The following is a 26,940-nucleotide window of genomic DNA, read 5'->3' as shown; positions in this document are numbered from 1 at the left end:
TTAAACTTAAGTCACTTTACTCTCTGAATTATTGTGTCTTATCCTCCTCCTCTCCTTTAATTTTAATGCACAAGGACTGAGTAGCACTGTGGTAAAAGTATGGACTACAACGTATAATTAGTTCAGATGAGCAGAGGAAAGTTAAAATAAATGGGGTTTACAGATACCGAAGTAATAAAGCTCAAAGAAAGCTGCAACAGCATCCACATGCTTGCGTACCAGAACTAGCTATTGTGTTTATGAAAGTGACAGTCAAAGCAGCATAATTTTCAGATGTTCAGAAACCAGGTGTACCTTCCATGCCCAGGACTGATGGAAATCATGCTGTTTGTCTTTCAATGCTTCAGTATGGATGTAGAGATGCTTTCTAGACAGCCAGATCAGAGAAATTTGACCCAAGCATAGATATGCATAAATAAGCAAGTCTATATTTACAGTTGGCTTTGAAAATAATTTTTCCCCCAATCTGTTGTTCACCATTTACAGCTCATCTTACAGGCCACGACAAAAGCCACCTACAGAGCACATTGTTCCTCAAGCAGACTTCTCCTAGGAGCCTTCCTAGAAAGTTTAACTGCTTCCGTAGTCATTCCATGGCCAGGAATTTGGGGGCAGGAGGCACGAGAGGGCCATTTCCAGGAACAGGGAGACTACAGCGTGCATTGGAAGATCCCATCTGCATGCCTCTCCTATCTGGGGACCAAAGGGTTGAAGCCTCCTGGATCAGAGCTAGGAACTGATCCTCCAGACAAGTGCCTGCCTTGAAGACTGAGGGAAAGTGGACAAGCTGCAGGGCTGAGGGCTGAATAGAGGCTTCGTTAAACTCAAGACATGGTGTTGAGGAGAACTCTCACGCTCAGTCTAAACAGCTGCCAAGCACTAATCTGAGGGGTTTTCAGAGTACATAGGGAAGCGAGTACTGATTTCAGGATGCCTTTAAACATTTGCATGCCCTAAGGTAAATCAGTATCACTCTGCCCACTCTTTGCGAAATATAACAATTCCCTAAGCAAACTTTTTGAGCTTCACATATGCATTACTACAACTATTCTACAAGACTGAAGAAAACAATGGCCAAGTGAAAACTATACTTAGGGAGGGATAATTCAATCTGTTCTATCTGCAGTCTGTTCTATCAATTCCAGTCCAAAGGATAAAAAACCTAAAATACCCCATCAAGTCCCAGTGTGGTTCAAGAGGGCATCGACTTCGTTATTAACAAAGTTAGCCAGGGTACAGAGCCAGTTAGACAAAGTTCAGCTTTATTCTCTCTACACGGTCCTGAAAGAGGGTGGCAGCTGGCAGCGCACTCCAGCCAACTCTCCATCACACAAGTTAGAAAAGGAAAATTCCTACCAGGTCATCCAGCCGGTCTCCGAGTTCTTGCAGGATGGCTCCCTACAGCTAACTGAGGGGCTGTGCTCCAATTAGCACGGACCGTTTTGATGCTGGCCAGCCTGCAAAGCCAGATGGCAGCTTCTCCTTGGCATTTTGGGCCTGGGTACCCGGTGCAGACCACAGTTTTTGTAATGGCCTGGTAAATGGCTCCCAAGCTTTATTCCAAATGCTCCGGTCTCTCCCTGAACTGTAGCGTAACTAGATCCAATCAGACTTCTGAACTCCACAGGGAAGAGATGCAGATAAATACCTTTGCAAAATACATAATCAACAGGAAAACAATGCATAAAACATACTATAGGTGTAATATATGTATAGACACATACACATATGCTTTTCCTACTGCTCAGTGCACAGATATTAATGGATTCAGATGATAAATCAATCGGAATGGCTAAAAGCAGCCACAGTAATCAGTTATAGCTTCCACTGACTTCAGACTACTGGCACTCTCAGAACAAGACTGAAAGCTAAAATAATATTTCACTTGGATGAATTTCTGTGTTACAGATCTAGCGAACTGCATTTGAAGTTATTTTCACTAATAACATAAAATCACAATGTCTGTTATGATATAAATTTTCATTGCCCTTTGCTATACTGCAGAAATCAACAAAGTCATTTGCAAACACTCTGTACAGAATACCACCTTATTATACAACAGCAGTATATATCAGTTTGACTAACACAGCCAATAATTGCTAAATATTTGTTTTTGCAGAGAACAATCCACTATTGTGACAGATGTAAAATCCTTGCAATAATATGCTAGGTCGGACGGGCCTCTTTGCACTACTCTCTAGCCAACCCACTCCAAATCACACTTTCCAAGGGTCTCTAGAGTGCAACTGAGCAGTTCACTGCCTCTCTCCCTCTAATCTTGTTAGAAAGTAACCGTGCCACTTGGAGAATGATCTTTGGAATTAACAGACTAGAACCAGGACGAGATGGGATCAAGCAATCAGCATTTTTCGGCTCTCAAGGAGAAGAAAAAAATGAAAACAGTTTGCCCTTTAAATCAGCTAATCTCTCTTCCACCTTGCACTCTGGGAAAAAAACAGCCTAATAATCTAATAGCTAGTCCTGTTCTCTCACCACCACCCCTTCCCGACTATACTCTCAGGCCTCTTGCTTTTAAAAATGGTCTAAACCCCGTCAAATTATTCTGTCATGATGAGACATATTCATCATTGCAGAGCTAGAATAATTCTTATTTCAAAGGACAACTGGGATTTTCTGCTAGGAAAATCAGGTAAACAGATTTAAATTGTTTTCTAAACAAAGAGCCAAATCCCCCAAGCAGTATTAGGAGATTCAGCAGTTCTCACTTCTACGGCTCTACTTTGAGTTGCCGCAAGTAAGAATTTAGGCTCAAAACCTTTTCTCTTAGCTTTTGCTTTCTAGTGAAAATTCCTTGTTGAACTGAGCAAGCAAGGAGATAATTAAGTCATTTGCCTTGAGCTGTCAGGCTGGACAATAGCCCACCTTCCTCACCGTTCTTACTCCCGGCTCAAGTCAGTTTCAGCAACTTTTATATTTTTTTAAAGGAAAGGAATGCTCAGCTCATTTGAAAACAAAATTCATAGGTGTTCTTGCACAGCATTGTCATTGTGCCTTTCATTTCCAAATAACTGAAAATTAGGGTAACCTTTAAATGTTCCTGCATTGCTTGGCAGACAAAACAAACATGACAAAAACCATACTCTCTTTAATTTTAGAAGCATCCAAGTCTGACATATGCCAGATACCGACACATACCATTTTCCTGAGTCACCAACATGTGGCATCCCGCTGCTCTGGCTTTCACACACCGAGGTTGAGGGATGATGGAATGCGTCTGCTGGTGGCAGTAATAGTCTGGTACCCTTAGCAACATTTGGTGAACTGTGAACCTTTGCTTACATCAGGGCAGATCAATACAGCCATTATCAAGGGACATAAACAGAATAAAAAGCTATCTCTATTGCATGAGTTAACTGCAGCAGGAGGAGAACATCCAACTTCTGAAGGGCAGACTCACCAACCAAGCACAGGCGAAAATGTTTCCATAGATTACAAGTCATCAGGGAGGATTAAATCTACTCCTGCTGAGATTTAATTCTACAGTGAGTACGCTTTTTTGGGGAAGTCATAAAACACCACAAACTCCCTAGCAGAAGACCAATACTAAGATGAAGGCAGTTTATTTTCAAAAAATACAAAACAATAGATTAGCTGAACTCAGAACAGAAGATTTTTCTTGATGTACACCTAAGTAAACAGCCTTCAAATAGTGCGCTGCTGATGGGATCTTTTCCAGAGATGACTACATTTCAGTAGGGCATAAACTGATTCCTAACTTGCATTTTACTTTGGAACTTTGGATTTAAGTCATAATGAGACAGGACAGGATCCTATTTGAGAAGGTGCTTTTGAAAATCCAAACCTAAATGCAAGATATTCTTACAGTTAGAAAATGATCTTTTAGGGGACAGTCCATAAATAAAAACATCTAAAGCAACAACCTATTTAACACAATAAAATGGTAACATTAGTAGCATTTCATTTTCTGCATTGTTATTAATTAAGCAAAAGCATCAAAACCACCAAAAAATCCCATCAAATTCTATCAACACATAAAAAGGGTAAACCAGACCAAAATGCCATGATGAAGGAGGGAGCAAAGCTGTACTCGCTTTACAAACTTTGCATGCAACCTATTTTGCAGAGCTCCCTTTTCTGCAATATTAAGTGCATCGTTCACTTCTCCTCCCTGCTGCAAATGCTCCATTAGATTTTGCTGTTTACGCTCAGGCAACCCTCTGTTTCTCCAAGACATACATTTATGTGAACCAAGGATTATCAGTCCTCATAATGTGATCCTTCCTCTTCTTCTTACCACGTTTTGAGAAATAGTGAAATAATTATCAGCATTGTCTCTAAAGGAGTCACCCTGGAACATGAGCAACCCCAACAGAAATGAAGGGGGCAGCTCACATGTTGGAGTACCCCTGGCTTTCTGCACACTCAGGTGGACTTATTGCATGAAGGATGTTCAGATTCTGCAACGCAGGCCATCAAAGTGACCCAACTCAGTAATCCTGCTCCACATTGCAGTTTCCTATAAGTCAGTTCCCAGAAGGTAGATATACTGAAGAAAAAAGGAAATAATTTGTTTAAAAAAAAAATTTAAAAAAAAAAAAAAAAAGAGATGTGCTTAACAACCTTACCAGCACAGGGATGGGGTTTTGAAGATATTTGGAGAAAGATTTGATATTCCAGATGCTCTTGTGAGATAAACCCTCTAAGCTTTTTTAGATCAGTCATTCTCTCTAACAGCTAAGTCACCAGAAGTTGGGGAAGCTCAGACTTTGATGCCCATTTAGGAAAACCATGATGGATGATATTTAGCACTTTGTAAGTCAGAGTAGATTATCACGGTGATTCCTGTCTGGTTTTTAAAACCTATTGATCCACTGGTGTCAGCACTGCAGAAGACAGCAAGTAGAAGCTTTCAAAATACTTATAAGATGGGGACTATTGCTAACTTTGATGCTGTAAAATTCCAACATCACAGTGTATCTCATGACAAGAAGAAAATTAAACTTCTGCTAATTAATACATTAATTTTAATTGGATTGTTCACAAGACATATAGTAATCAGATTCTGAAAAGATGACTGAACACATCCATATAGGAAACAATGATCTATCATGTTAACTCTGACTTGAAAGAGTTAAGTTACTAATATAGTTTTCTTGTCTGAGAAACCTTTCCAGCAATTTTGCATATAGTGGTCCTCTGGGTTTGGGATATATACTAGTGAAGGTAGTCAGCAAAAAAGCTTTAACAAGAATAGGAATTAAGTCTTGTTCTAGTGCAGCTTGAGCAACACTATGAATAGGTCACATACATCATGAAAACCAGCCATGAAATATAAGAACTTGCAGCTATCCAGAGACTGATTAACGATTCAAATAAGCAATCTCTTTGCATAATAGCACTTAGGGAACATTATAGACACAGACCCCATTCAACAGCTTAAACTGGGCTCTAGATCAAGAAAACATATGCAAAACGGCAGGGTTGCTGCCTGCAAAATCCAGCTAGTAACGCTACCAGCGTTAAGCTATTTTTGATGCCTATGAGTCTAAAAGTGCAGTTTTTCAGGTTTAAGAAAAATAATAACTCTGGAAGCAGCTCTGCTTCATTATAATTCTCATAGGATGAGTTTTCAAAAAGGCAAAGATCCTGGCAACTTGAAATCATAAAGGATATCTATTATATTTTTCAAAAGAGCAACAGTATTATTCGTTCAGCTCTAGTCATCCACTCTGTAACTAAAGCCTATCTGCCTAAAATATCCCCATTGGATCCATTAGTTACTATACCTTTCTTTAAGCTGTTAGGCAGCTGCTGTGTTCTTCTCATAGGATTCCTGTTTTCAGGCCCAGGCTCTGGATGACACAGTAAAACAGGCACAAGATGAAAATAAGTAGTGGAGAATCCGATCTACAGGATTATTTAGGATTACTGTTTTGGAATGAGATATGCCAAAAAATCAAGGGACCTAGCCAATACCCTTGTGTATTGTCACAAAGACAATATAATGGCCTCCACTGAGGATAATTTTCTTTTATCTAGGGAAATCATATAGTTTGCAGGCTTTCCTTTTTCCATTCAAAATACAGTTTCACGTCTTTTTTTGGCAATTTAGTGATACTATATGGCACTGCATACTACCTCCACCAAGGTTCGGTAGCCTCAGGGACCATAATTACAGGAATGCAGAGGTACACACGATAATCAAAGGGAGGAACAGAGCTTTCTTTTAGGCAGAACAAATACTATTGTTTGTCTATAAAATGGATAGTCCCAATCCAGCTGTCGTACAGCCACCCCCTTCTACTTTATTCTGGGAATGGTACAAGAGACAGTCAGAGAGCAGTAGCAGAAGCTGTGTTCTTTGCCATGCGGGAACTTGTGTAAGAGTGGCCATACAGAGATCCTTGGATGTGGGCAGCACAGGATGTTTAAGAAAACAATGCAAGCAAAAACACAAGTATGAACAATGCTTCCCCAAGTAATAGCATCCCTATTTTTGGCAGCTTCTAGATCTCCCAACTCCAGGAACAGCATTAATAGCCTTTGACAGGTTACTTCTTGTTTCTCTGTTTTTGATAACTTTCATATATTTGGCTTTTTTTTTTAAACTCATTTATCCCTCCTCAAATATCTCTTCCAAGCTGAAGGGCCTATGCTGTATAAACTTCTGTCATACACAAATAATTTCAAACTTCTTGTCTTCTTTCTTCTTTACCCTTCTCTAGAAAATCCTTATTCAGTTGTTTCTGAGATAAGGTTGTCAGAATCATACACTTTTCCTACAGGTAAACATATGAAGTACCATAGCGATGAATCCAACATGGTCTTTGCCTTCTTGAGCACAGCTGATCATTGATAGGGTATTTTGAAAGCATCTCACGAGCTTCTTTCCCTAGTGGTATTATATTACTAAGTGGCACTGGACTTTTTATTGTCTGCTTCTTTGACTTGATGCCCTTCCTCCTCATCACAAAGACGCACAAGTGTCTTTGCATTTATTGACGCTGCATTTCATCTGCCATTTTATCACTCAGTATCATAAGATCTTCCTGTGGTACAACTTTGACTGCATCAAATAATTGTATACCATCAGAAAAATCCATTCATTCTTTTTTCTGAGTAATTTATGAATATTTTGAATAATCCCAAGCAATCTGCACATGTAACTTTCACCTGATGTGAAAACTCACTTTTAACTTCATTTGTCTTTAATGTTAAGGAAGCATTGGATGACATATCCAATGACAACTTGGATTCTTAATTTCTTTAAAATCATTTGGTTAGCAACTTCGTCAAAGCTTTTCAGAAATTCAAAATATGCAAGAAGTAGTGGATTGCCTTTATCTTCACGTTTGTCAATTCATCCAAAAAAGGCTAACAGATGTACGAGGTACAAATTCCTCTTCCAAAATGATACGTACCATTAAACCACTGTTATTCATGTTATCGGACTTGTCCCTTATAAAGAGCGGCTCTAATTTGGGAATTCCCTCTAGGCTCCTCACAGTGAACACCAAAGCAAATAATTCATTTAGCTTTTCTGCAAAGACCTTATTTTCCTTGAGCACTTCTTTTACATCTTGATCATCTATCAACCTTATAGACCTTCAGGCAGGCTTCTTGCCTCTGATGTGTTTGAAAAAGTTTTTATTATTAGTTTTTATGCCTTTAGCAAGTTATTCTTCAAAATTGTTTTTGTCCTTTATTATTATAGTTTTGCATTTAACTTGCCAGAGTGTACTGGGGTTTTGTCCCTAGTTCATTTGGGCAAGACTTCAAAGGGTGTCCTTTTAATGCTAATGGCCTTTTTCAGTCTAATAATCCCCTTTGCTAACTTCTCATGCGACCTTTTATAAAGTTGCGGAGTTTTTCAAATAGGGGTAATACGCTTACTCTCTAATGGTAAAGCTGCAAAAATGCATTCCTACAATGGTGATTTTATATAGCTACCATGTCACCTGAAAGTGTTATTTTGTTCTGTTTCACCCTTTTAAGCTACTGCTTTTAGTTTTCTTTCCATTTTATGTTGGACTCCTTTCAGAAGTGTGTGCCAATCTAAGGACTTTTTGGCTTTTGTACTCCACCAGGAGTGATAAATTCAAGCATGCTTATATTTGTTATTACAGAATGATTCTTTGACAGTTACATCTTCAATCAATACTTAATCCTTGCTCAGGGATAAATAAAAAAAAAAAATGTAGTCTTCTCTTTTGGGCTTTCTGATTTGTTGCTTCAAGAAGACGTCATTTTAAAAATGTATGAATGCAGTTTCCACATCATATTTGATCATGACACTTAATCAGTCCCCGTCATTACACTCTTTGAGTCTTCATTGTTTCTTTGGTAAGTCTGAGCATGCCATTATAAAGATGCTTACTGTTACCATCCCATTTTGGCATGAAATCTTAATGCATAGAGACTGTGAGATTGTTCAGTACTTGTTGATACGATTCTGCGCCCCACCCCACTTTTTTTTTCTTTTCCCTTTTTTGCTTCTGAGCTTTCTTTTAACTATAATGTCACTCCTCCACTGGCTTGGTTTCCTCTGCTATTCGTGAGTAATTTTACACTGCTATTCCAGTGCTCGCTGATTGAGATGCTATTATGTCAATATCCTCATTTAAAATCAGCATTTCACTTTACCCATCTTCATTGTATACATTGGGCTAATTGTCCACTGGCTGGGTAAGCCTCTATTACAGCTATCTTGCACCAGTAGAATAGCATGAACAGACATAGTTAGGTCAAACACTTGGCCAGCTGTCTGTAAATCATTTTTGAATACTAAGAGGTCTTTTGTATTAAATAAAAAAGCCCTGGCAGTGACTTTGCCCCTGTGTCTTAAAAGGCAAATGCAATCCCAGGCGGAAAATTGAGCTACATGAACAAAGGGCATGTTCCCAATGCTGTCTGAAGTAGGAAAAATAAAATGGATCAGCTCATTCCAGGCATTTCCGCTTGCATCCTGTGAGAAGCCCCATCTCTAAGAAGCTCTGGCAAGAGCCAGCTGGAATTGACTGCTGTATCGCTCAGGAGCTCATTCTCCTCAGTGCTCATCAGTTCAAATGCAACCATTGACTGAAGCAGACTTGTCAGTGACCTTGACTCTGACCCAGTTTATAGAAGCACTTGGGGGAGGAGCAGAAGCAAAGGGGGAATTCTTCATAAGTGGGTAAAAAAAAATATATCTCAAACCCTGTGTCTCACTGAAAAACAGGGAAGGGGAGGAGAAAAATGAAACCAGAATTACTGAGGAGGAGCTTAAACATGTCTCCCAGACTCAGGGAAACTCTTAACACAGCACTGACCATGTCAACCACTCCCTGATTAATGCTACTTAAAATTAAAAAAAAAAAGCCTCTCTCCCCAATGCAGATACTAAAAGAGGAATTTGATAACATCACAGCTGTAAGAATCACAGAAAGTAGAAACAGAAAGAAGATGCAAGAGAGCGAGAAAAGAATCCATACTGAACGTCTCTTGTACACTCAGACCAAGAAAAACGTGTATTATATAAAAGGAATATTTTCCTCCATTGACAAGGGGTAAATTCTTTGAAGAGACGGCTCTGATTCATCAGCAGGGTGCTGGCAGATGCCCCTAGAAAAATAGAGAACATGGCTGTACATCTTCAAAAAACTATTTTAGGAGACACTATTTCCTCAGAGGGATATTTGAGTTGTGTTCAGCCTCCTAGGCATGTCCCAGGAAAATACAACCATGTTTTGATGGTGGAGAGGATACTAAAGCTTTGATGGATAATATTTTGATCCAAGGTAAAAGAGAGGAGTTTGACTAAAGGCCCTAAAGAGCTGTGGAAAGAGACAGAGCTGCTGAGCTAAAACTAAGAAAGCAACAATGCAAGATCCATGTAATAGCAATAAAACACCTGGAAGAAAAAGTAAGGCGTACAGTAGATCACTGCAAAGTGGAGGTCATAACTAACATGTCTGCCCCAAACAAAAAACAGCAGTACAAAGATTTCTCAGAATGGCAAACTATGGAAAAAAACCAAACGTGTGACTGATTTAGATGTTTAGAGCAGCAACCTGCAAATGCTACTGCGCAGATACCCCAGTCACAGGATGCAAATATTAATACATTTGAGAAACTGAAAGAGTTAAGTAAAGGGATACTTATCTAGATATATGATAGTGAACCACACTCTAATTTGTCTACAGTGCTTCAAGCAGGTGTTTGAGTATGATGGAGAAGAACAGCTTAGGTACAAACAAAAACTGACCATCACTGTGTTAAAACAAAGGATATTTTGGCTTTAGTCTCTGGGATTGAAATGTTTCGTTCTTCTTTGGAAGATGAATTTTAGCTGAAACTGTTCCTATTCTAGATACAAACATTACTAAATGGGGATAGCAAAAAAACCCAACCAACCAACCAACCAACGAAACCACAACCCGTGTCAGAGGTTATCACTACGGTGATATGATTAGCACATTGAGTACAAACACAGAAATTTGGTAGCTGCAGATACATTCCCTGGAGAGTCCAGAGTATTTGACAAAAGTATAGTGGAGCATCATTCAGAGCTAGATTATGAACATGTCAGTGTGATCAAAAGAAAACAAAACCAACAAAAAAGCCTGCCTAGTTTAGATGAAACGTGGCTTGTAATTCCTAGAGCCTTTGCAAAAAATAAGGCTATTAGCAGAGGGTGGCCTGAACAGCACTACCCTTCCATGACTATCACTTTAAGAAGGGGTTCACAGTTCCAGATGGGACTTCATCTAATAGTGTCAATGATTCCTAAGATGTTACCAGAGAAATTATATATTCACTTTTATATATACATTTATATATATGAAGATATACACATAGGCAGTTTACATGTTGAAAAGAAATCAAAGACAAGGGGCAAAGGTCATAGATTAATTGGAGATGTGAAGAGAATCTGTAGTGGTTACTGAGTCTATTTGACTGCCTCGAAAGGGAATTAACTCTATCTAAATTTTTCCCAATAAATACCTGTCATAAAACCCTCCAGTGGTAAAGATTCAGCATCTCCTGTAAATAATCTATTCTAGTGGCAAACTAGCCTTGCTGCTAGCAAGTTTCTCGTAACGTTGTGTGTGTTTAAAGGACCATGGGAAGGAAGATGCTAAGATCAGAAGCTGCTTTACCTAGCAGAAATATAGAACGTATTAGTAGATCAAGAAAGAATGTTTACTCCAGAACAAAGGGGAAGTAAAATTGAGTGAAAGAAACTGAGGAATTCTTCTCAACTGTTACTCTCACTCTCACGAGATTGCTTATTAGAAAATACCACAGCTAACAAACTGATCATGCACATCACATTTATTTCTGTCAGCAGATAACCAATGTATTCAAATTTAACAATGGGAAGAGTTTAATGGGAATGCTTTTAAACAGTCTATATGAAGTATAATGTTAGCTAGAGCATTAGTAACTCTTACTATGCTAGTCCAACAGTAAAGTGGGAAATAGAGTCAAAATCCTAAGCACCTACTAGCAAAAGTTACAGAATCAGACACTGATCTGCACATTGCATTGTTAAATTATGCCCTAGCACCAGTGAAACAAAGGTTGCCCTTACTACTGTTTTGTTCAACAGAGAACTGAAATAAGAATGATATTTGCAATACTAAAAAGTTACACTTCAGTCAATAGGGACTTGCAAGATAGAAGTGGTATAGGGCATTTCTACAATGTCAACAAACTGGCACAAACACAAACATTACCACAGAAAGCAGCCACAGGGTTATCATAGTTGAACATATACTGCATAAGACGTAATACCTCTTCTAATTTCAGGAGGAGAGAAATAAGAGGCAGCATGTTGGCCATTTTGCCTGAGAAGAACTCAGAATAACATGCACTATATTAGGTTGAGAATTATTGGCAAAAAATGATGCCTGATGATAGCTGTTTTGATGTCTGAGTGAAAACCATCAAGTACTAATGACAACCCAGGATATCCGAGGGACTATCTGAACATCACTTCCTAGTAGGTTGTTAAAATTCAATATTGTGTTAACAATGATTATTCATTACTACTGTGTGTTTAGCTGGGGAAGGAAGTCTAAGAGCTCTGCTAACGGCAAAATGGAGCCAGGTAGCGTGTTATGCTACAGATCTCATTACCCTGTGTTAATCTGTTGTGACTCCATATACCAGATGATGCAGACCTCAGCTGATTTGTTTGGCTCTGACTGATTTCTGAGCAATACCAAACCCCAACCCACAGCCTTTCCAAACGTTTATTAACATCCAAACTGGTTTCAGCTGGAATGAGAATCTGCTTATAATTTTCCAGTATATATTCCACTTTGCTGCTCCAATTTATAACAGGAGCAGGGGAGATCATGAGGGAAAAGAAGAATTTTTGAACAGAAAACAATTGCTGTCATTCAAATGTTAGATTAGATAATACTACTTGTGGGCTTATAGTATAAGAAGCCTAAGTGTACAATTTTGATGTGAAACCCTTGCAAAATCTGTTATTATGCTTTATTTGTCAACTATCCAGTATCACATTGATGATAATACTAATAACATCATTTCACAAGATGAGTGGAAGTAGAGCCTCTAAGATTGACACAATTTGCAGGGCTGACAAAAATACAATTTATGTCATGCTCCAGCAAAGCACATGCATCTCAGAGACCAGCTGCATTTTTCTTAAGGTGGAGTTGTCTGGTGAAGAATGTAGCACTGCCAAAAGCGGAGAGGATGGGAGGTCACTAAAGCAATGCTGCCATTAGGGGTAGTTGCAAGCTGTAAAAGACCAGTTACAGGTTTCTAAGTCTTCATTTTATGATCTAGTTTTCCATGGAACAAGAATGCTTCCCTCAAAGTATGGCACTGCCTTTATAACCAGGGCCACTAGGAAAAAAAGATCCTGATTTTCATTGCTACAAAAGGTCAGGATAATGAAGAAAGTTGGGGGTTGGATGTGCAGCACATGGAGCACTCCCACATCGCCATACTTTGAACATGGCTCCTGCACAGTCAAAACTACTATCCTTGATAGTATGCTCTAGATGCTGCTACTAGAAGGCCTAGAAAAGAAGTAGGTTGAACAATAGCATTGATAGTCACCAGTCTAAACAGTGTCTGAAGACAACACCAGTCAGTCAGAGCAGCGTGCAGAAGGGCAGCGACTAAGGGCCTACGTCAAGCATTAACATCTGAATTGCATCTTTGAAAGAGATGGGGAGCGGTCTGGAGTGGTAAGAACATGTGTAATCTCCTGACAGGTATGAACAAAGCTCAGTATCAGAATGGAGAGAAACAGAAGGTGAAAAGAAAGACTGTAAGCACAGGGGAGGGCTGAGCCCATACTCTTTGGCAATGGTGATGGGAAAACTTAGAGAAACCGCTTAGGTGAGTAATACAGTCCACTCTAAGCTATCTCTACTGTCTTCCTGCAGTAATGAAGGCGCATGATGTACTGAGGGGAGCCAACTGTAGTGATGGATATCCATCTGCCTCCAAAGAAGGGTCTAGAGATAGATGATAACAGAGAACCAGAAGAGTGTATGTTCAGTAGGTTTGGAAGAAAGTAGATATATTCTCTTTATGGAAGGGAATGTGGTCATCTGCCAAAAACTCCAGAGTTACATTGACTTATCAGACAAATGTAAATTCATCTGTAGTCTTAACTTCTTGCACACCCAAGCCTACCTGGATCAAAAACAAGGTCTTCTCAGAGACAGGAAGATTGGAAGCATATGCTTTTTTTCAAGTCTAAGCCTGCAGATGGGATCTTAAAAAATGTTCTCAAAAACATAAATGGTGTCATTCAGCCTTAAATACCCACCCCCCATGCCTGCAGTATTATGTTTACTCATCTTTTCTTATTATTAATTCTGTTGTCAGCAGATACCCACAAAGCCTACAGGCAAAGTGTCTCTTTCTCTCCCTCACGCCAGTCCACAGCAATAGCAGATTGCCATACTTCATCAATTAATTCATCAGCTCTTGTGGCAGATGTCTGTGTGGTTGATCTAAAGGTTCCAGCCCAGCAGATGACTCAGATTTCAGCACACTGGGGCTTCATTTCAGCTGTATGTTTTGCTTTGAATCAATGAAAACTTTCACCCTGAATAGCATTAAAAGTACGTAAAGGCTGCAACATCAAGCACTCCGAAGTCAGGAATGGAAACAGAAAAGTTGCCTGTGCAGAAATAATTTAAAACTTTGGTATATGTGTGCATCATAAAGGAGATGATAATTAATGAGCATACCCCAGGTGGGTGACTTTTTGTTTTCTTTTCTTTTTGGTCAGGTCTTCAGCTCACTCAGGGCACAAAGTGAACAGTGTCTAACATAGGAATCATTTGCATGTAGGACTCCAGCTTCGGTGACAACAGGAGGTGGAAAACAGGCAGAACAGAAGAAAGATGGAAGTGCATCTTTCAAGAAGACAAAATACAGTGTTGCAATGGGAGTGCCTGGGAGCACTGCATCCCATCTCTGCATTTTCATTTGAAGGGGGCAAATCACTTGAAACAGGTTCTTCCCAAGCAGTCAGTCACTGCCTATTCCTTGTCTTCTAGGTCCTAAGAACTCCAAATGACAGAAATAGTCTATCCCAATCTTCCTTGGAGAAGGAAGGGGATAGAAACGAGACAGTGAACTTATCAAGCCCTGGTGAATGACATGAAACAAATCTGATCCCAAGAATCTTAAATTATCTATCTCAAATGAGTAGGTACTTCTGATCATAACTGTCTCTGCCTCTGTTTCCTATCCATACAGGATAACGTATTTGTCTCTCACAGGGGTCCCCCAAAAAATAATTAACGCTTCTGAAATTCTCCCAGAGTATAGCAATGAGCAAAACAAAAAAGCCCACAAGGAGATTAACAATTCCATCTTCAGAGCAGAATCTGAATAGTGCACAGTAAATACAGGACAGGGCTGCACAATGAACATTGAAGCTACAACAAAACACTGAATAGCTGCTTATTATGTGAAAGTTTTCTGTTTGGAGAACTCAGTGAGGCAGGGGTCTAGCTGAGAGAATAACATGATTAAAGACCATATCACAATGCACATACTCAAGGGGACTGAGCTGACACTGAACACGCTACCTAAGTTCACTCATTAAATCTCTTTAAAGAATGCATTTGCTTGTCGGGAAAAGTGCTGGATGGCCACATGAAACCTTCCAACAATCAAGCAGTTCTACTGCTCGCTCTGTCTCTGAGGCTTCATGTTATCCCAGAGGTAAGGACTGTTTGGTGTCCATAGACCATCCATATGCTCAGCTTGCTGGTGCTGAACGCTTGATCCCCAGTCCAAAACATCTAAGCACCTGCTTAACCGTAAGCACACAAGGAACACTGCTGAATGCAATTGGACTGTTCACGTGTTTAAATCTAGCTGCGCATATATGCTTTATTAGATTCCTTACCTAGACATTCGTTCTCCAAACAGCTCTCTACGTGAAGTCGTTATCATGGCCAAGCAGAACTTCCTGGCCCCACAGTTCAGCTGTTGGAACAGCTCATATGAACATCCTTTGATGTACTTCAGACAAAAGTCAGCTGCATTGGTTTAAACAATATATTCATGTTCTGAGCTAATTCCGCTAACCTGCTCCAGCATGGACAGGGGAACCATCTACATGTATCATCTGGTGGAGAGGTGGGAAGATACCTAAGAACAGAAATATCTTCAGCCAAAAACATGTGATCTAGAAGAGCAAGTCTGTCACTTCAGTCTCATCTACAAGACTGACACCACTAGAAACAGCTGAGAATATCCCCTCACTTCACATAGGCCAACACAATGACAGTGATTTACGATCATGAGTGATTATTTCAAAATCAGTGACATGGAGATCAAAAGCTTCCTATCGTTCTCTGATTTCTTGACCCATCTACTTCCTCCTAAAGGAGATATGGTCATTATGGAATTTGAAACACTTTAAAAATAAAATAAGCACACTTTGTAAAACCGAGAAGAACAGCGAACCACAGGTGCCTTTGGTTTATTTTTATACAGTAGCTACAGTAAACACTTAGTCTTGGACCACTCAGTGCTGGAATCACTGTAGCTATGGCATTGTGTGTGCACCTCATACCCACTTCACTTATTTCTGTGTCAGTGATCCTCCCCGCTCCAGAATGAAATTTTTTCAAAGGAAACAGCTTATCTTCCATACTGCAGCAGAAGAAAAATCCTCCTATACAGCAATATTTAATATGTGGTTTTATGCTCTTATGGCAGCTAATTTTCCTTAAATGATTTAAGGGAATGAATACCTCTAAAAGGCCTGCACTGAGCCATTCTGCAATAGCAACATGAAGCTGAACTTCCTTTGCTTTAAACAATCTAATCTCTTGTGGGGAGCTCCTCACAGCAGATCTTGTCTAGAATGGGCGGGATTAAGGTTATTTTATATTACATTGTTTTGCAGGGAACCTTACTTTGCATTTTATTTCATTTCGTATTCCCCAGGGGAGACTTCAGGTGAGGAGAAGGTGGCAGAACAGACATGTTCAAATGCATAATCCTGATCTGTCGCAGTTTGACAACAGCCCCCATGCAACTAGTTCACCTATGCATGCAGCCAACCATCTATAATGTGTTACTCATCCAAAAGTTACACTCTGCACCTGGACAGTACTTAAAATCTTTAGCAGCCTGAAGTGATTCAAAGCAGGTTTTTATTCTGGCACTCTGTCAGGAGGGGAGGGGTGGGTATTTTTATCTCAAGTACTTAATAAAATCAGTCACTGCTAAAACAGGATGGCACACGTACAGTCCCATGCCCTCTCTCTGAGGCAGCTGGCATGTTTTCCCGTTTTGTACCAGCACTTTGGATATGGTCTGTTCATACAAATATTACTTGGATCAGAGGGACTAAGAATGTAGTATTGCCTGAAAAAAGAAATAATCCCTTATACTGCATTGTATTGCTGAGGGTCTCTAAAACTGTCAGAAAGGCTGGTATTGACTAGGGGATGATAAAACCAGACAAGAAGATCTTTTGGTGAGTAGCTAATTCACTGAGAAATGAAACTCTGAAGAGCCACCTGAACTTTGCTGGTAGTTTAATCCATAAAAAGATTCCTAAATAGTATTTAAAAGAAAATTAAATAACCCTGAAAATGAAATGTTGCATTTGTGTTTGAAAGGCTCCTTTTTCTTTCCCTCCGAAGAAAATGGACTGGAACTGGTTCATCTCAGGTTGATCACTGTAGAGGGGTGGGAAACAGAGAGATGGAGGAAAAAAAAGATTTCCATTTCAGACCAGCTCTGACCAAACATTTCTTTTGATTTTTCATTTTAGCCACCACAGGAAATAAATTCATTCTTCACACACAGGGCAGCTGGAAACTACCAGGTTTTCAAAGCTTCCCAGAAATGGGACAAAGCTGAAAAGAATTTTTTTCCCACCAAGAACAGCTTTATTTTACTGACAGTGACTTTTAATAGTGCCAGGATTTGTTGCTTTACTAGCATTCCCCTACACCCAACTTTCTTGTAATGTTTAAGGACCTCTTTATTCTTGGAAAAAAAACTTTCTTCTCAGACAAAGCAGCCTGCATGCTCTCTCCATCATCTAGAAGGAAAATTGTCTTGCTATTTGGGGTAGGAAACAGAGGAAAGACCAGGCTGGCTGTAAAGCTCCTTTCTTTACTTTCCGTCATCATCACTCTAATACAGCAGAGCTTCGGAGCTTTGGTCACAGGCACAATGCTAGGTGCTGCATAAACAGAATAGAAAGACAAATTCTGTGCCAAACAATTAGCAGCCTAAGAAAATATTTTCCATGCAATTGGATTCCACTGCATATGTAAGGACCTTATCTATTAACCTATCTTCCTTAAACCTAAAATCCCTTCTGTACAAGTATTACTACTAGCTGCAAGATAAAAAGTCCAATTAAGATGTACTGGAAGAATCAGGAGTTAAATTAAAGGAGCTTTTATCCTATACATGATGTAGCCAGGGGTAAGAATCCTCTTTCTTTATTAGCAAGGCAAACCAGATCCCTTTTCACACTAACAGAAAGAAAGAAAAAAAAAAATTAGCAAAACTTAAGGGAATCAAAGATCCAAATGCCATTTCCGTACTGGGAAGTAAAAAGAAAGGACAAATACCAGGAATTCCATACAGAAAAAATAATCATCTATAAAATGTCCTTTTATTTTTTTTGGTAGTGATTTTTTCCTACCCATCTCCATCTTCGTTCGGCAGTTTTTCTTAGGTGCCACGTTCAATAATCCTTCTGCGCTTTGATGTCAAACATTCAATAGCTGTCTGCCTCCCTCCCACTCCTCTTCTCCATATTCTCTGCAATCCATCTCCTCTGATTAGCTAAGATTTCACCTTCAAGAACACCTCTGCTTCTCTGAGTGAGCATGAGAGTGTGTGTGTGTATGTGTGTTTATATAATATTTGCAAATATTATCCCCCTCCTGCTCTGCACACTACATAGCAACCCCTGCCGGAGCTCAGGACATCAATGCCATTCAGTAATTCAATTTGGGGGGCCTGCTGTTTTGAATCCAGCTCAGGACATCACGAAAGCAGCTCGATTGAATTTAGGCCCTGCTTTCAGAATTATTCCATATTTAATCTGAGCTGAACTTCATTTCACTTGCTCTCTCCACTCTGATGCTTCCTGTGACAAAAGACACAAATGTTCCCTGATCTCATGCAGTGGGGGTGATGTTTACTTACTTCTCTCTTATTTTGGTTTGCCACTGGATTAAGCCACGTCAGAATTACTGGCATCTTGCACAACCCCAGAGCAGGAGAGAGTCAGTACCTCAGCAAGTGGCTGTTCTGGCATCACCTTTCCCCACTCACCGGATTGTTGTACATCTCAATGATGAGCTGTTTCACTCCATGCAGTGTGGGATGAGCCCAAGGAGATGGATTTGCCCAGTGCCGGTTTAAATCAAACCCCATCAGCGAGCACCTGCACACACAAAAAACCAACACACACAAAGGACTTATGTGGGTTGCAGCCTCTTCTGGCTTCACCTGCAGAATTAGGGCTATATTCTGCAACTTATGTATTTAAACAAGTTATTCTCATGGAAAAACCAAAAGCAAATGCTCCCCTGAGGATGAGGAAAGCTTGCAGCAATGGTCACTTTTAGAAATAATGTGAACAGCAGAATACCAACTGAAACATCTTTGGTCATTCAGCCTTCTTCCCCTCCACAACACATATGCTCACTCTATCTTTTGCCTTTTGCCAGCTTGCCACGCTGGCACTGGAAGGGCCTGCTTGGCCTTCGAGGCTCCCTTCTTTTCAGTGCTCTAGCTGGGGGTCTATAGCTATGAGGATGATTCATAAACTGCATCACCAAGCCTTTACTTTGCCCTCAGTCAGGCCTTGACTCAGCAAAGCTGTTAAGAGCATTGAAATCAATGGCCATTAAGTATGTGCTTAAGGGATTTAAAGCATGAATGTAACTGTTCCACCAACCTAGGGCCTCAGTCTCTTCCCCTCCTGCAATTGCCTACACAAAAGTTAGCCAAACAAGACACTAAGTTAAAATACTTATTGGCCATCAAATCTTGTGGGTGTTGAAGCATGTATGCCACCTTGGCTTCTCCCTCCTGCTCTGACTCATATCCCTCTCAGGACATTGTCTTGAGTTTGATTCTGCTGCTCCCAGTCCCAGGGAGTAATATCCCATTCATTGGGAAGTCCCATTGAAACTCAATGGGCTGTTGGCAGAGTGAACATAGAAGAAATTTAAAAGCTGGAAGTGGCACAAATAAGAAGAGGAAATCATGTCCCTTGCCTACCACAGAAATCACCTAGGCAATCTGTGGCCGCTAATATAAGCAGGGAGAAAAATCCCTTCTGTCATCTCAAGCTGAGCTTGGGACCAGTGGACCTTGGGCAGATCTTGCTCAGGAATTCTATGAAAGACCACACAAATAATAAAAGACCAGGCAGAGATGCAACTTCCTCTATATTTAAAACAAAAGAACAAAAAAAATCAACCTCACTGCTAAGCGTTAAAGCTTCTTGAGGAAAGAAGAGCTTTCATTGATCCCTGGTCTATTATGTGAATGTCTGTTCAGCCTTAATCTTTTAAACACACCTATGCAAACAATAGAGATTTACTCCAGTAGCGCTATCCTTCGACAAAAATTCTAAGAATCTGATGACCAAAAAATTCAAGTTTAATTGGCAAAAAGAAAGGAAAATGCCTCACTTCTCTAACAGCTGAAACAAATGATTGCATACATCAAACTCAAATAAAAACTAAGACAGAGGGGTGAAATGCTAAGAAAAGTGAGGGGATGAAACCAGAGAATTAAATTAATTTCCAAAAATGATGAATTAATATTTTCTTATGAACCAAAAAATATAAAGTTAAGGGGACCTTCTTCTGTAAAAATTCTTATGGGAAGCTAAGCAGGCAGGAGCTGCCTTGCTCCTTGGCCTTAACCCAAACATCAAGCTGTCTGAGTTCAAACACCCAACTGCCAGCTCTGCAACTCCATCTCTGCTGACTTGGTGTACAGATGAGCCAGATGGCTTGCTGTGGTGGAGAAAGCCACCTCCTTGTCTTGGTGGTCGCTTGTCTGCTTGTCTAGAGAACAGATGGATTTCTTCTCTGGACACTCCAACAGCTACAATTCCACAGACAACTCTGAAAGTCGTCACAACCCCACCATAAAGCAAATACATTATATAAGATTTCTCTCTCTCTCTTTTTTTTTGTCTTCATGTAAACTCTCTCTACCCAGTGCTACTAAATCCTATCTTCTTTTGAACTCACAGACATTAATATAAAATCAGAAGTACTTCCAGAGACCTAGGTGGAATTACACTGGGATAAAACTGGTATAAAAGCAGAATCACTCAGGAATGAGTTTTTCATTTAACAAACGCAGAAACTGTGGTGATCATCATGAGACTTACTGTATTTTGGCACAGTTCCCAAGAAAACAGCACGCTCACTCTACAGGATAACTTTCTTAAGAGTTCAGAACCTGAAATCATATCCCCTTGTAAATGTGTCCCATTTACATTTTGGTTTAAGAATATTTAAAACTAATAACTTTACAGAAAACAAGTATATTTTGATTCCATTATGTTCATCTCCAAAGCACATTGAAGTGGCCAAGCTACAGAGCACCAAAAGCAAATTTTAAATTCAAACATGGATTGTCAATATTAAATGTGGTGTTTGAGACTTTTTAGATAACTTTATATAAGTTGTCCCTATAGGGAACAGAAATAAGCAATATCTAATTTCTGTAAGATACTAAGGCATTGCAATTTGCAATATTTGAATTTGCCGTGAATATCCGGTTAGTGATGAATCTCATAGTTCATTTCAAGCAACAAGAACAGTTGTAAATAGTTGTCTTTACTTGAGAAGACTTTATAAACAGAAGCAATCAATGCTTGACAAACAAGTTATTCATTTGGGAAGCTTCTCTGAGCTCTATTTAATAGGAACCCAAATTAATTTCCAAATATCATTTAGCTAGTCTTTGATGTGGTATATCACATCTTTATCAATGTAACAACAATTAATTAAATTTCTGATGTAGTCATTACTATTTCTTTCCAGTCTGGGAACAGTGTAAAATTTAGTTTTTTCCCCCTGTTTTTAAGTCTTTTTTCTTTCCTTTTTTCCTAAAGACAAATTTGTATCTACCACATTCTCTCTTTATTCATCTGTTGCAAACTTGTGGTCTCTCTAAGGAAACATCAAGTTGTGTTCCTTGGTACTTCAGATTTGATTATTGACTCTATTACATGTAGAACTGTCTCCCAAAGCTCACGTATATCAGGACATGACCAAAACATACGGTAAGAGTCTCCCACATGCCTATTACAGATCCTGCATTCATTATATTCTCTTGCTCCCAGATGATGTGATCTCCCTTGTGGCTAATACCTCCAATGCAAGAACTTGAACAGGATAACTTAAAAATTGCATCTTGCACTGCTTTTTAATTCCCCCTACCAATCTTAAACCGGCTCATTTTGAGTACACATTGCTTGCTACTTCCATTGCTTAACTGTTTACCTGCTGCTTCAAGCACTGGGTAAGCAAATTAGAAATGGAAACAGCAGCTTTACAATGGGAAACAACTGTGTTCCAATATAATGCAGGATCTTTCAATATTTAAGACCAGATCTCTTACTCAGACTGCAGGCGTGGTCATTGGCTTCAGTACGCTTCCTCATGTGACTATAAATGTTCCCCAGATTTAGAAAGGACCTCCAAATCTGCCCTATACAGATTACGTTTATTTTGTGCATTAAACAAACTAGTATGTTCAGTACAAAATTAATAAGGGGAAAAAACCCTAAATTATATCAAAGAACTGTTTAAGGATGATCTTTGAAAGGGGATATAGAGGAGAGCAAAACAGAAGACATTGCAGACTTCAAGAGGTGCAAGGAAACACAAAATTTAGTAAGGGTTGGAGCAGGTGAACATTTCCAGAGTAAGGGCACTGGAGAATACCCCATTCCATGAGGTTTAATGGCCATGCCCATGAATGCTCTTATAAATGTGGCAGGTAATATTGACATGGAGCCAGATAAGAATGACATGCTGGCAGAGTCTCTCGTAGATTAGAAAAAAGTAGCAAGCAAAGTAGCAAACTGCTACTATTACCTGATTGTGGTCTTCATTCATACTGAATGACATGTGTGTAATTTAAAATATGTAAGCCGTTAACAATTGTTTGAATTTTGGATCATGCTTCTTAGGGTTTGCTAGATATACAGACTACATACTATATTTCTGCTTTGTCATTGAAAGTACATTTAAATCAGGTTCTGTGATTATATTTGTTGAATTAGAATTTGCGTTTCACAAATGTTCTCCAGACTTTTTCTAAAATTTCTGTTTTCTATAAGTAGATAAATTTATTACAGTGTTTGTAAATTTACATAAACACAGTACAAATTCAGTCAAAGCAAATGAGTTTCAAAATTGAAATGGAAACTGAAACATTTTGCAGTATTCATCCCTCCCTACTTGGGAGACAGCCAGATCTCAAGAGGTTACCAGCTCAACTCAGTAAAACCAAAGATGTTCAGACGAGCATTCAGCTCTGCTGGGCAATTATCTGGACAGAACCTCCTTGCCTCTGGGGGCTTAAGTCATCACTGGTTTTAAGGATTTCTTATGCAGCTGCTTTAATGAAAACATAGTTGTCCCTTTCTATAACTGAGGAAGGTTTAGTACCAAGGCCTATGCTGGATTTATTTATAGGGCTGCTTCCTATTCATTCAAGTTGTGCCTCTTCTTTCTGGAATCTCCAAGTTATAGAAACCTCCAGGAACTCTGCCTTCCTTTCACTTCAGTTCTCCCTCCCCTGTTCGTTTTTCCTACCATGTGAGTCTAAGTCTCTCACTAACAGAACCATTTCCACAAGGTGAGATATGGAGAATAATGGAGGAAAGGAGTTAAAGAAATCCTTTTTCATGGCATATGATTTATTACAAAGAGAACTCTACACTCTTCCCTTCAGCTTTGTAAGGTTGCGTTGGTTCATTGGATCAGTACCAGGTGAATCTCCAGATAATACTGCGCACAAAGCCAGGGAGTTCAAATCCACAAATGGCATTACCAACAGGGTTAGGATTTGAAATTGAAAAGGTAGTGGGGGGAGGGGGTGCACTCACTTTTTTCCCCCCTCAGGCTTATTGCAATAAGAGTAGAGACAGAGGGTAATTGGTCTCTATTGTTGCACTTCTTCGAAGCAAGAGTTATAGCAAGAAACTGCTGTGAGACTGCAGCCTGCAGTATCGTGCAGGAAGAGTAGGTGTGCAGTATGAGAGTGAATACAAGGGGAACACATGGAAGACTTGCTTCTTTTAATAAATATATCATTTTAAACCTGTTATATTCACGACATTTTACAAATCAACTCTACACCTGCTGTCGTCAAAGTCAGAGTCTTCATTAGTGTACTTTTCATCGTTTGGGTGCTTGGGGTTTGCGATTTATGCATTTGCCTATTATTCATTAAAGAGGATTCATTCAAGCTCACATGTTCTCAGGCAATTAGGTAGCAAGACATCCTAACACTCCAGCTACAGAGAATCCCCCCTCCCAACTCTTTCTCCCCTTCCCCAGCTTTCTGCATTTTTAATTTAGAGCTCCTGAAACCTTCACAAAGGCTATTTAACATAACCACTGCAGTGTGCTCCAGGCAGAACACAAGTGGCCATACAGAGCAGAACAGCATTAGCTCCCAGAGACCACATGGTGGAGTAGATGTTTACAGAATGAGCACTGCATGGTGTACTGACATAATTTTAAATAGTACATGACGGTTAAAGATGTGTTTCTCCATTTTCTGTGTAAACAATGTTAAATAAGAATAAACACAAAGGGATATTTTCTCCTTCTGATGAATACATGCGTTTCTCAGAGCTGGTAATAGGCGTTACAGACATACGCACCAAGGACTACACGCATCCCCACCTGACACAAGCAGACTCCCTTCTCTGATCTTCAGGATATATCTCAATTCCAGTATTTAACTCTCCCTACACACCTCGGGTCCTCAGTAGTGCCAAAAGGATTCCTGGGCACGAAACAGAATGCTGGAAATAAAAACCCATCCTGCAGTTAGGAGAATCACGCCCTGTGAGTGTGCCTGGGATGTAAGACAGTAAGATCCTATCACTTGCTCATCCTTGCAGCTAGCATAGGACTCATCCCCCCCTACATGTTTTCCTGCACAGTGCCCAGTCCAATTTTCAGTTTTTCAAAGGACAGGGTTTCCAGTGCATCCCCAGGGAGGCAAGTCATAGTTTAGCAAAGTTGTCCCATGGGAAGTGCATGTCTGGCCCCATGTGCGGATCTCTCCGAGTGAATGCTCTGCAAAAGCAGATCTTGTCTGTCCTGCCCCTGGAAGGTGTTCTTGGGACTCCCACTCCCAGCTGCACGCTGAGTCACACTGGCACATCGATCCTGCACACCCAGATGCTTTAACCAAGTTACTGAGAACACCTACAGTTCTTCCTTTTTAAAGCCTGATTCATTGTTTGGCCTTTTCAAAACCAAACATATCATTGACTTAATGAGAGGAAGACAGCAGGCAGTGGGTTTTTTCCAACTTTTGGATCCCAAAAAATTTCCACTGCAGGCATTGACCCTTCAGAAATTTCACATACATAGAGCATAATGCAGTATTATATGAACTTTCTTTCCTGATGTAGTCCAAAAGCCACCTGCAACTCATGGATCACAAGCTGAAAACCACCGAGAACAAGAATTTTAACTTCACGTGTGCTTAATTTACTGGACTCCCACCTCTGTGAGTGCTGTCAACAGGTCAAACTCCTCTAGGCCCTCCTGCCCAGTCTGCCTGATGCTTCCACACAATGCCCTAATCCTGTCTCTTTACAACCTTTCCCTTCAGACAGGCAGACATTCTTTAAACTATTTGTATTTCTTTGTCATTCTACATTCCTGGAGGTGGAGGTTGGGTGAAAGTAAACTCGCCAGAGTGGTTCACAGAAAACAGCTAATACACGGGTAAGCATTTCTGGAGACACAGCTTATCTTAAATTATACTTCTGTTACCACTTCTGCCCCTCCTCAGACTATGCAACTAATCTGATACACAACACATCTCACAATTATTAGTGAATACTCCAGCTGCTGTAGAACGACATTCCCCCACATTACAACACATATTTCATATACTTCTCGGCAGATGAAGCTGGCAGTCTTGCTTAACCTACTTACCTTCAGGCAAGAGGAAAGGAGTGTCATGTTCCCTGTAGACCGGCATTATATGAACACCCCCAAAAGATGGTTCAGCTCTTACTATCTTACTATTACAGACAGAAAGCCTGCAGTCAAAGGAGCCAACGTTAATGTCACAAAGTTGAGGTCTTAAAAGTTTGGATACGCCACAGCTGCACAGATACATACAACCTTCATTCAGCTCTGTGTCTGTCATTATTATGACACAGCCTTTAACTACAGGAGCACAGGGTGTTTTTCCACAGGGCTCTTGCTTTATTCTGTGCACAGGATCAACACTGTTCATTAACGAGCAGATTATTCAATATTTTGGCTTTTCCTTATTGTTCAATATGCAGCCCTAGGCTCCTGCTTACTGCGTGCTACTCAAAGCCTGCTCTGAGGACAGAGCTATTCAGTTCTTCATGGCTTTTCTAAAGTGCTTAGCACTGCAGGAGACAACTGCTTTATAAACACTGATGGACTAATTTTCCCAACAGCACTGGTACAAGAAGGGACCACATTATTCCCAATTCATAAAAGAGCAATTGGGACAAAAAGTGACTTACATAAGAGACACCCGCTAATTCGGCCTCCGTATCTGAGAGGCCAAGGACAGGATTTTTGTTTAAGGGAACATAGATTTATATAGCATGTTACATGTTCGGCATCTAACTTACTCTGATTTGGGCTGAAGCTGACTGTACTCAAGGCTTCTCCAAATCTGGCCCCAAAATGGCAATGTGAGTAGACAGAATATTAGAAACATCCAAGTTTGTGGAATTAGGACAGTCAGAGGTTAGTATAAAACCTCAATTATTACTGGATCATGAATGGGTTTTGGGTGTTTTTCAGTTATACCTTAATTTACCCATTTTGCTTGGCTTTGGATCCCAATATTCCTGCATTCAACTGTGTCTGAGAATCTGCTCTAATACATGGTGGTGAGAGTTAGCACTGTACCTGATATTGCCTTTACTCCCCTGAATAGGATTAAATGATTACTCCACTACATTACAGGCTACCAGACTATTGCATTCAGTACATTACTTATGCAAAGGCAGTGATGCTGCACACACATTCTCAATAGGTCATGCCAAAACTCAGCCAGAAGAAGTCCATCTCCATCATCACAAAGGCCTTTTCCTCTTTGATATCCTGAAGCGAGTGTTTGACTTGACACCAAAACTGTCAGGAAGGTATGCGCTATTCTGATGAGACAGCAAACAGAAAAGCAACACAGGACTGGCAAACTGCT

The 26,940-nt window shown here is 39.9% G+C and overlaps 1 protein-coding gene across 2 annotated transcripts in view; it reads right to left on the bottom strand.

Moving 5' to 3' along the window:
- The window catches only part of LOC142084804 (BEN domain-containing protein 5), a 971,351-nt gene that overhangs the window by 143,754 nt on the left and 800,657 nt on the right, over nucleotides 1-26,940 (bottom strand). For both annotated transcript variants that reach the window (XM_075155804.1, XM_075155803.1), the window contains one exon: nucleotides 18,790-18,901. In XM_075155804.1, the coding sequence (XP_075011905.1) occupies nucleotides 18,790-18,901 (112 nt within the window). The remainder of the gene's footprint in view (nucleotides 1-18,789; nucleotides 18,902-26,940) is intronic.

Source organism: Calonectris borealis, chromosome 8, assembly GCF_964195595.1.
Source record: "Calonectris borealis chromosome 8, bCalBor7.hap1.2, whole genome shotgun sequence".
In the NCBI taxonomy this organism is placed as follows: Eukaryota; Metazoa; Chordata; class Aves; order Procellariiformes; family Procellariidae; genus Calonectris; species Calonectris borealis.
The sequence above is the reverse complement of the archived record's forward strand: the minus strand, read 5'-3'. Positions and strand labels throughout refer to the sequence as shown.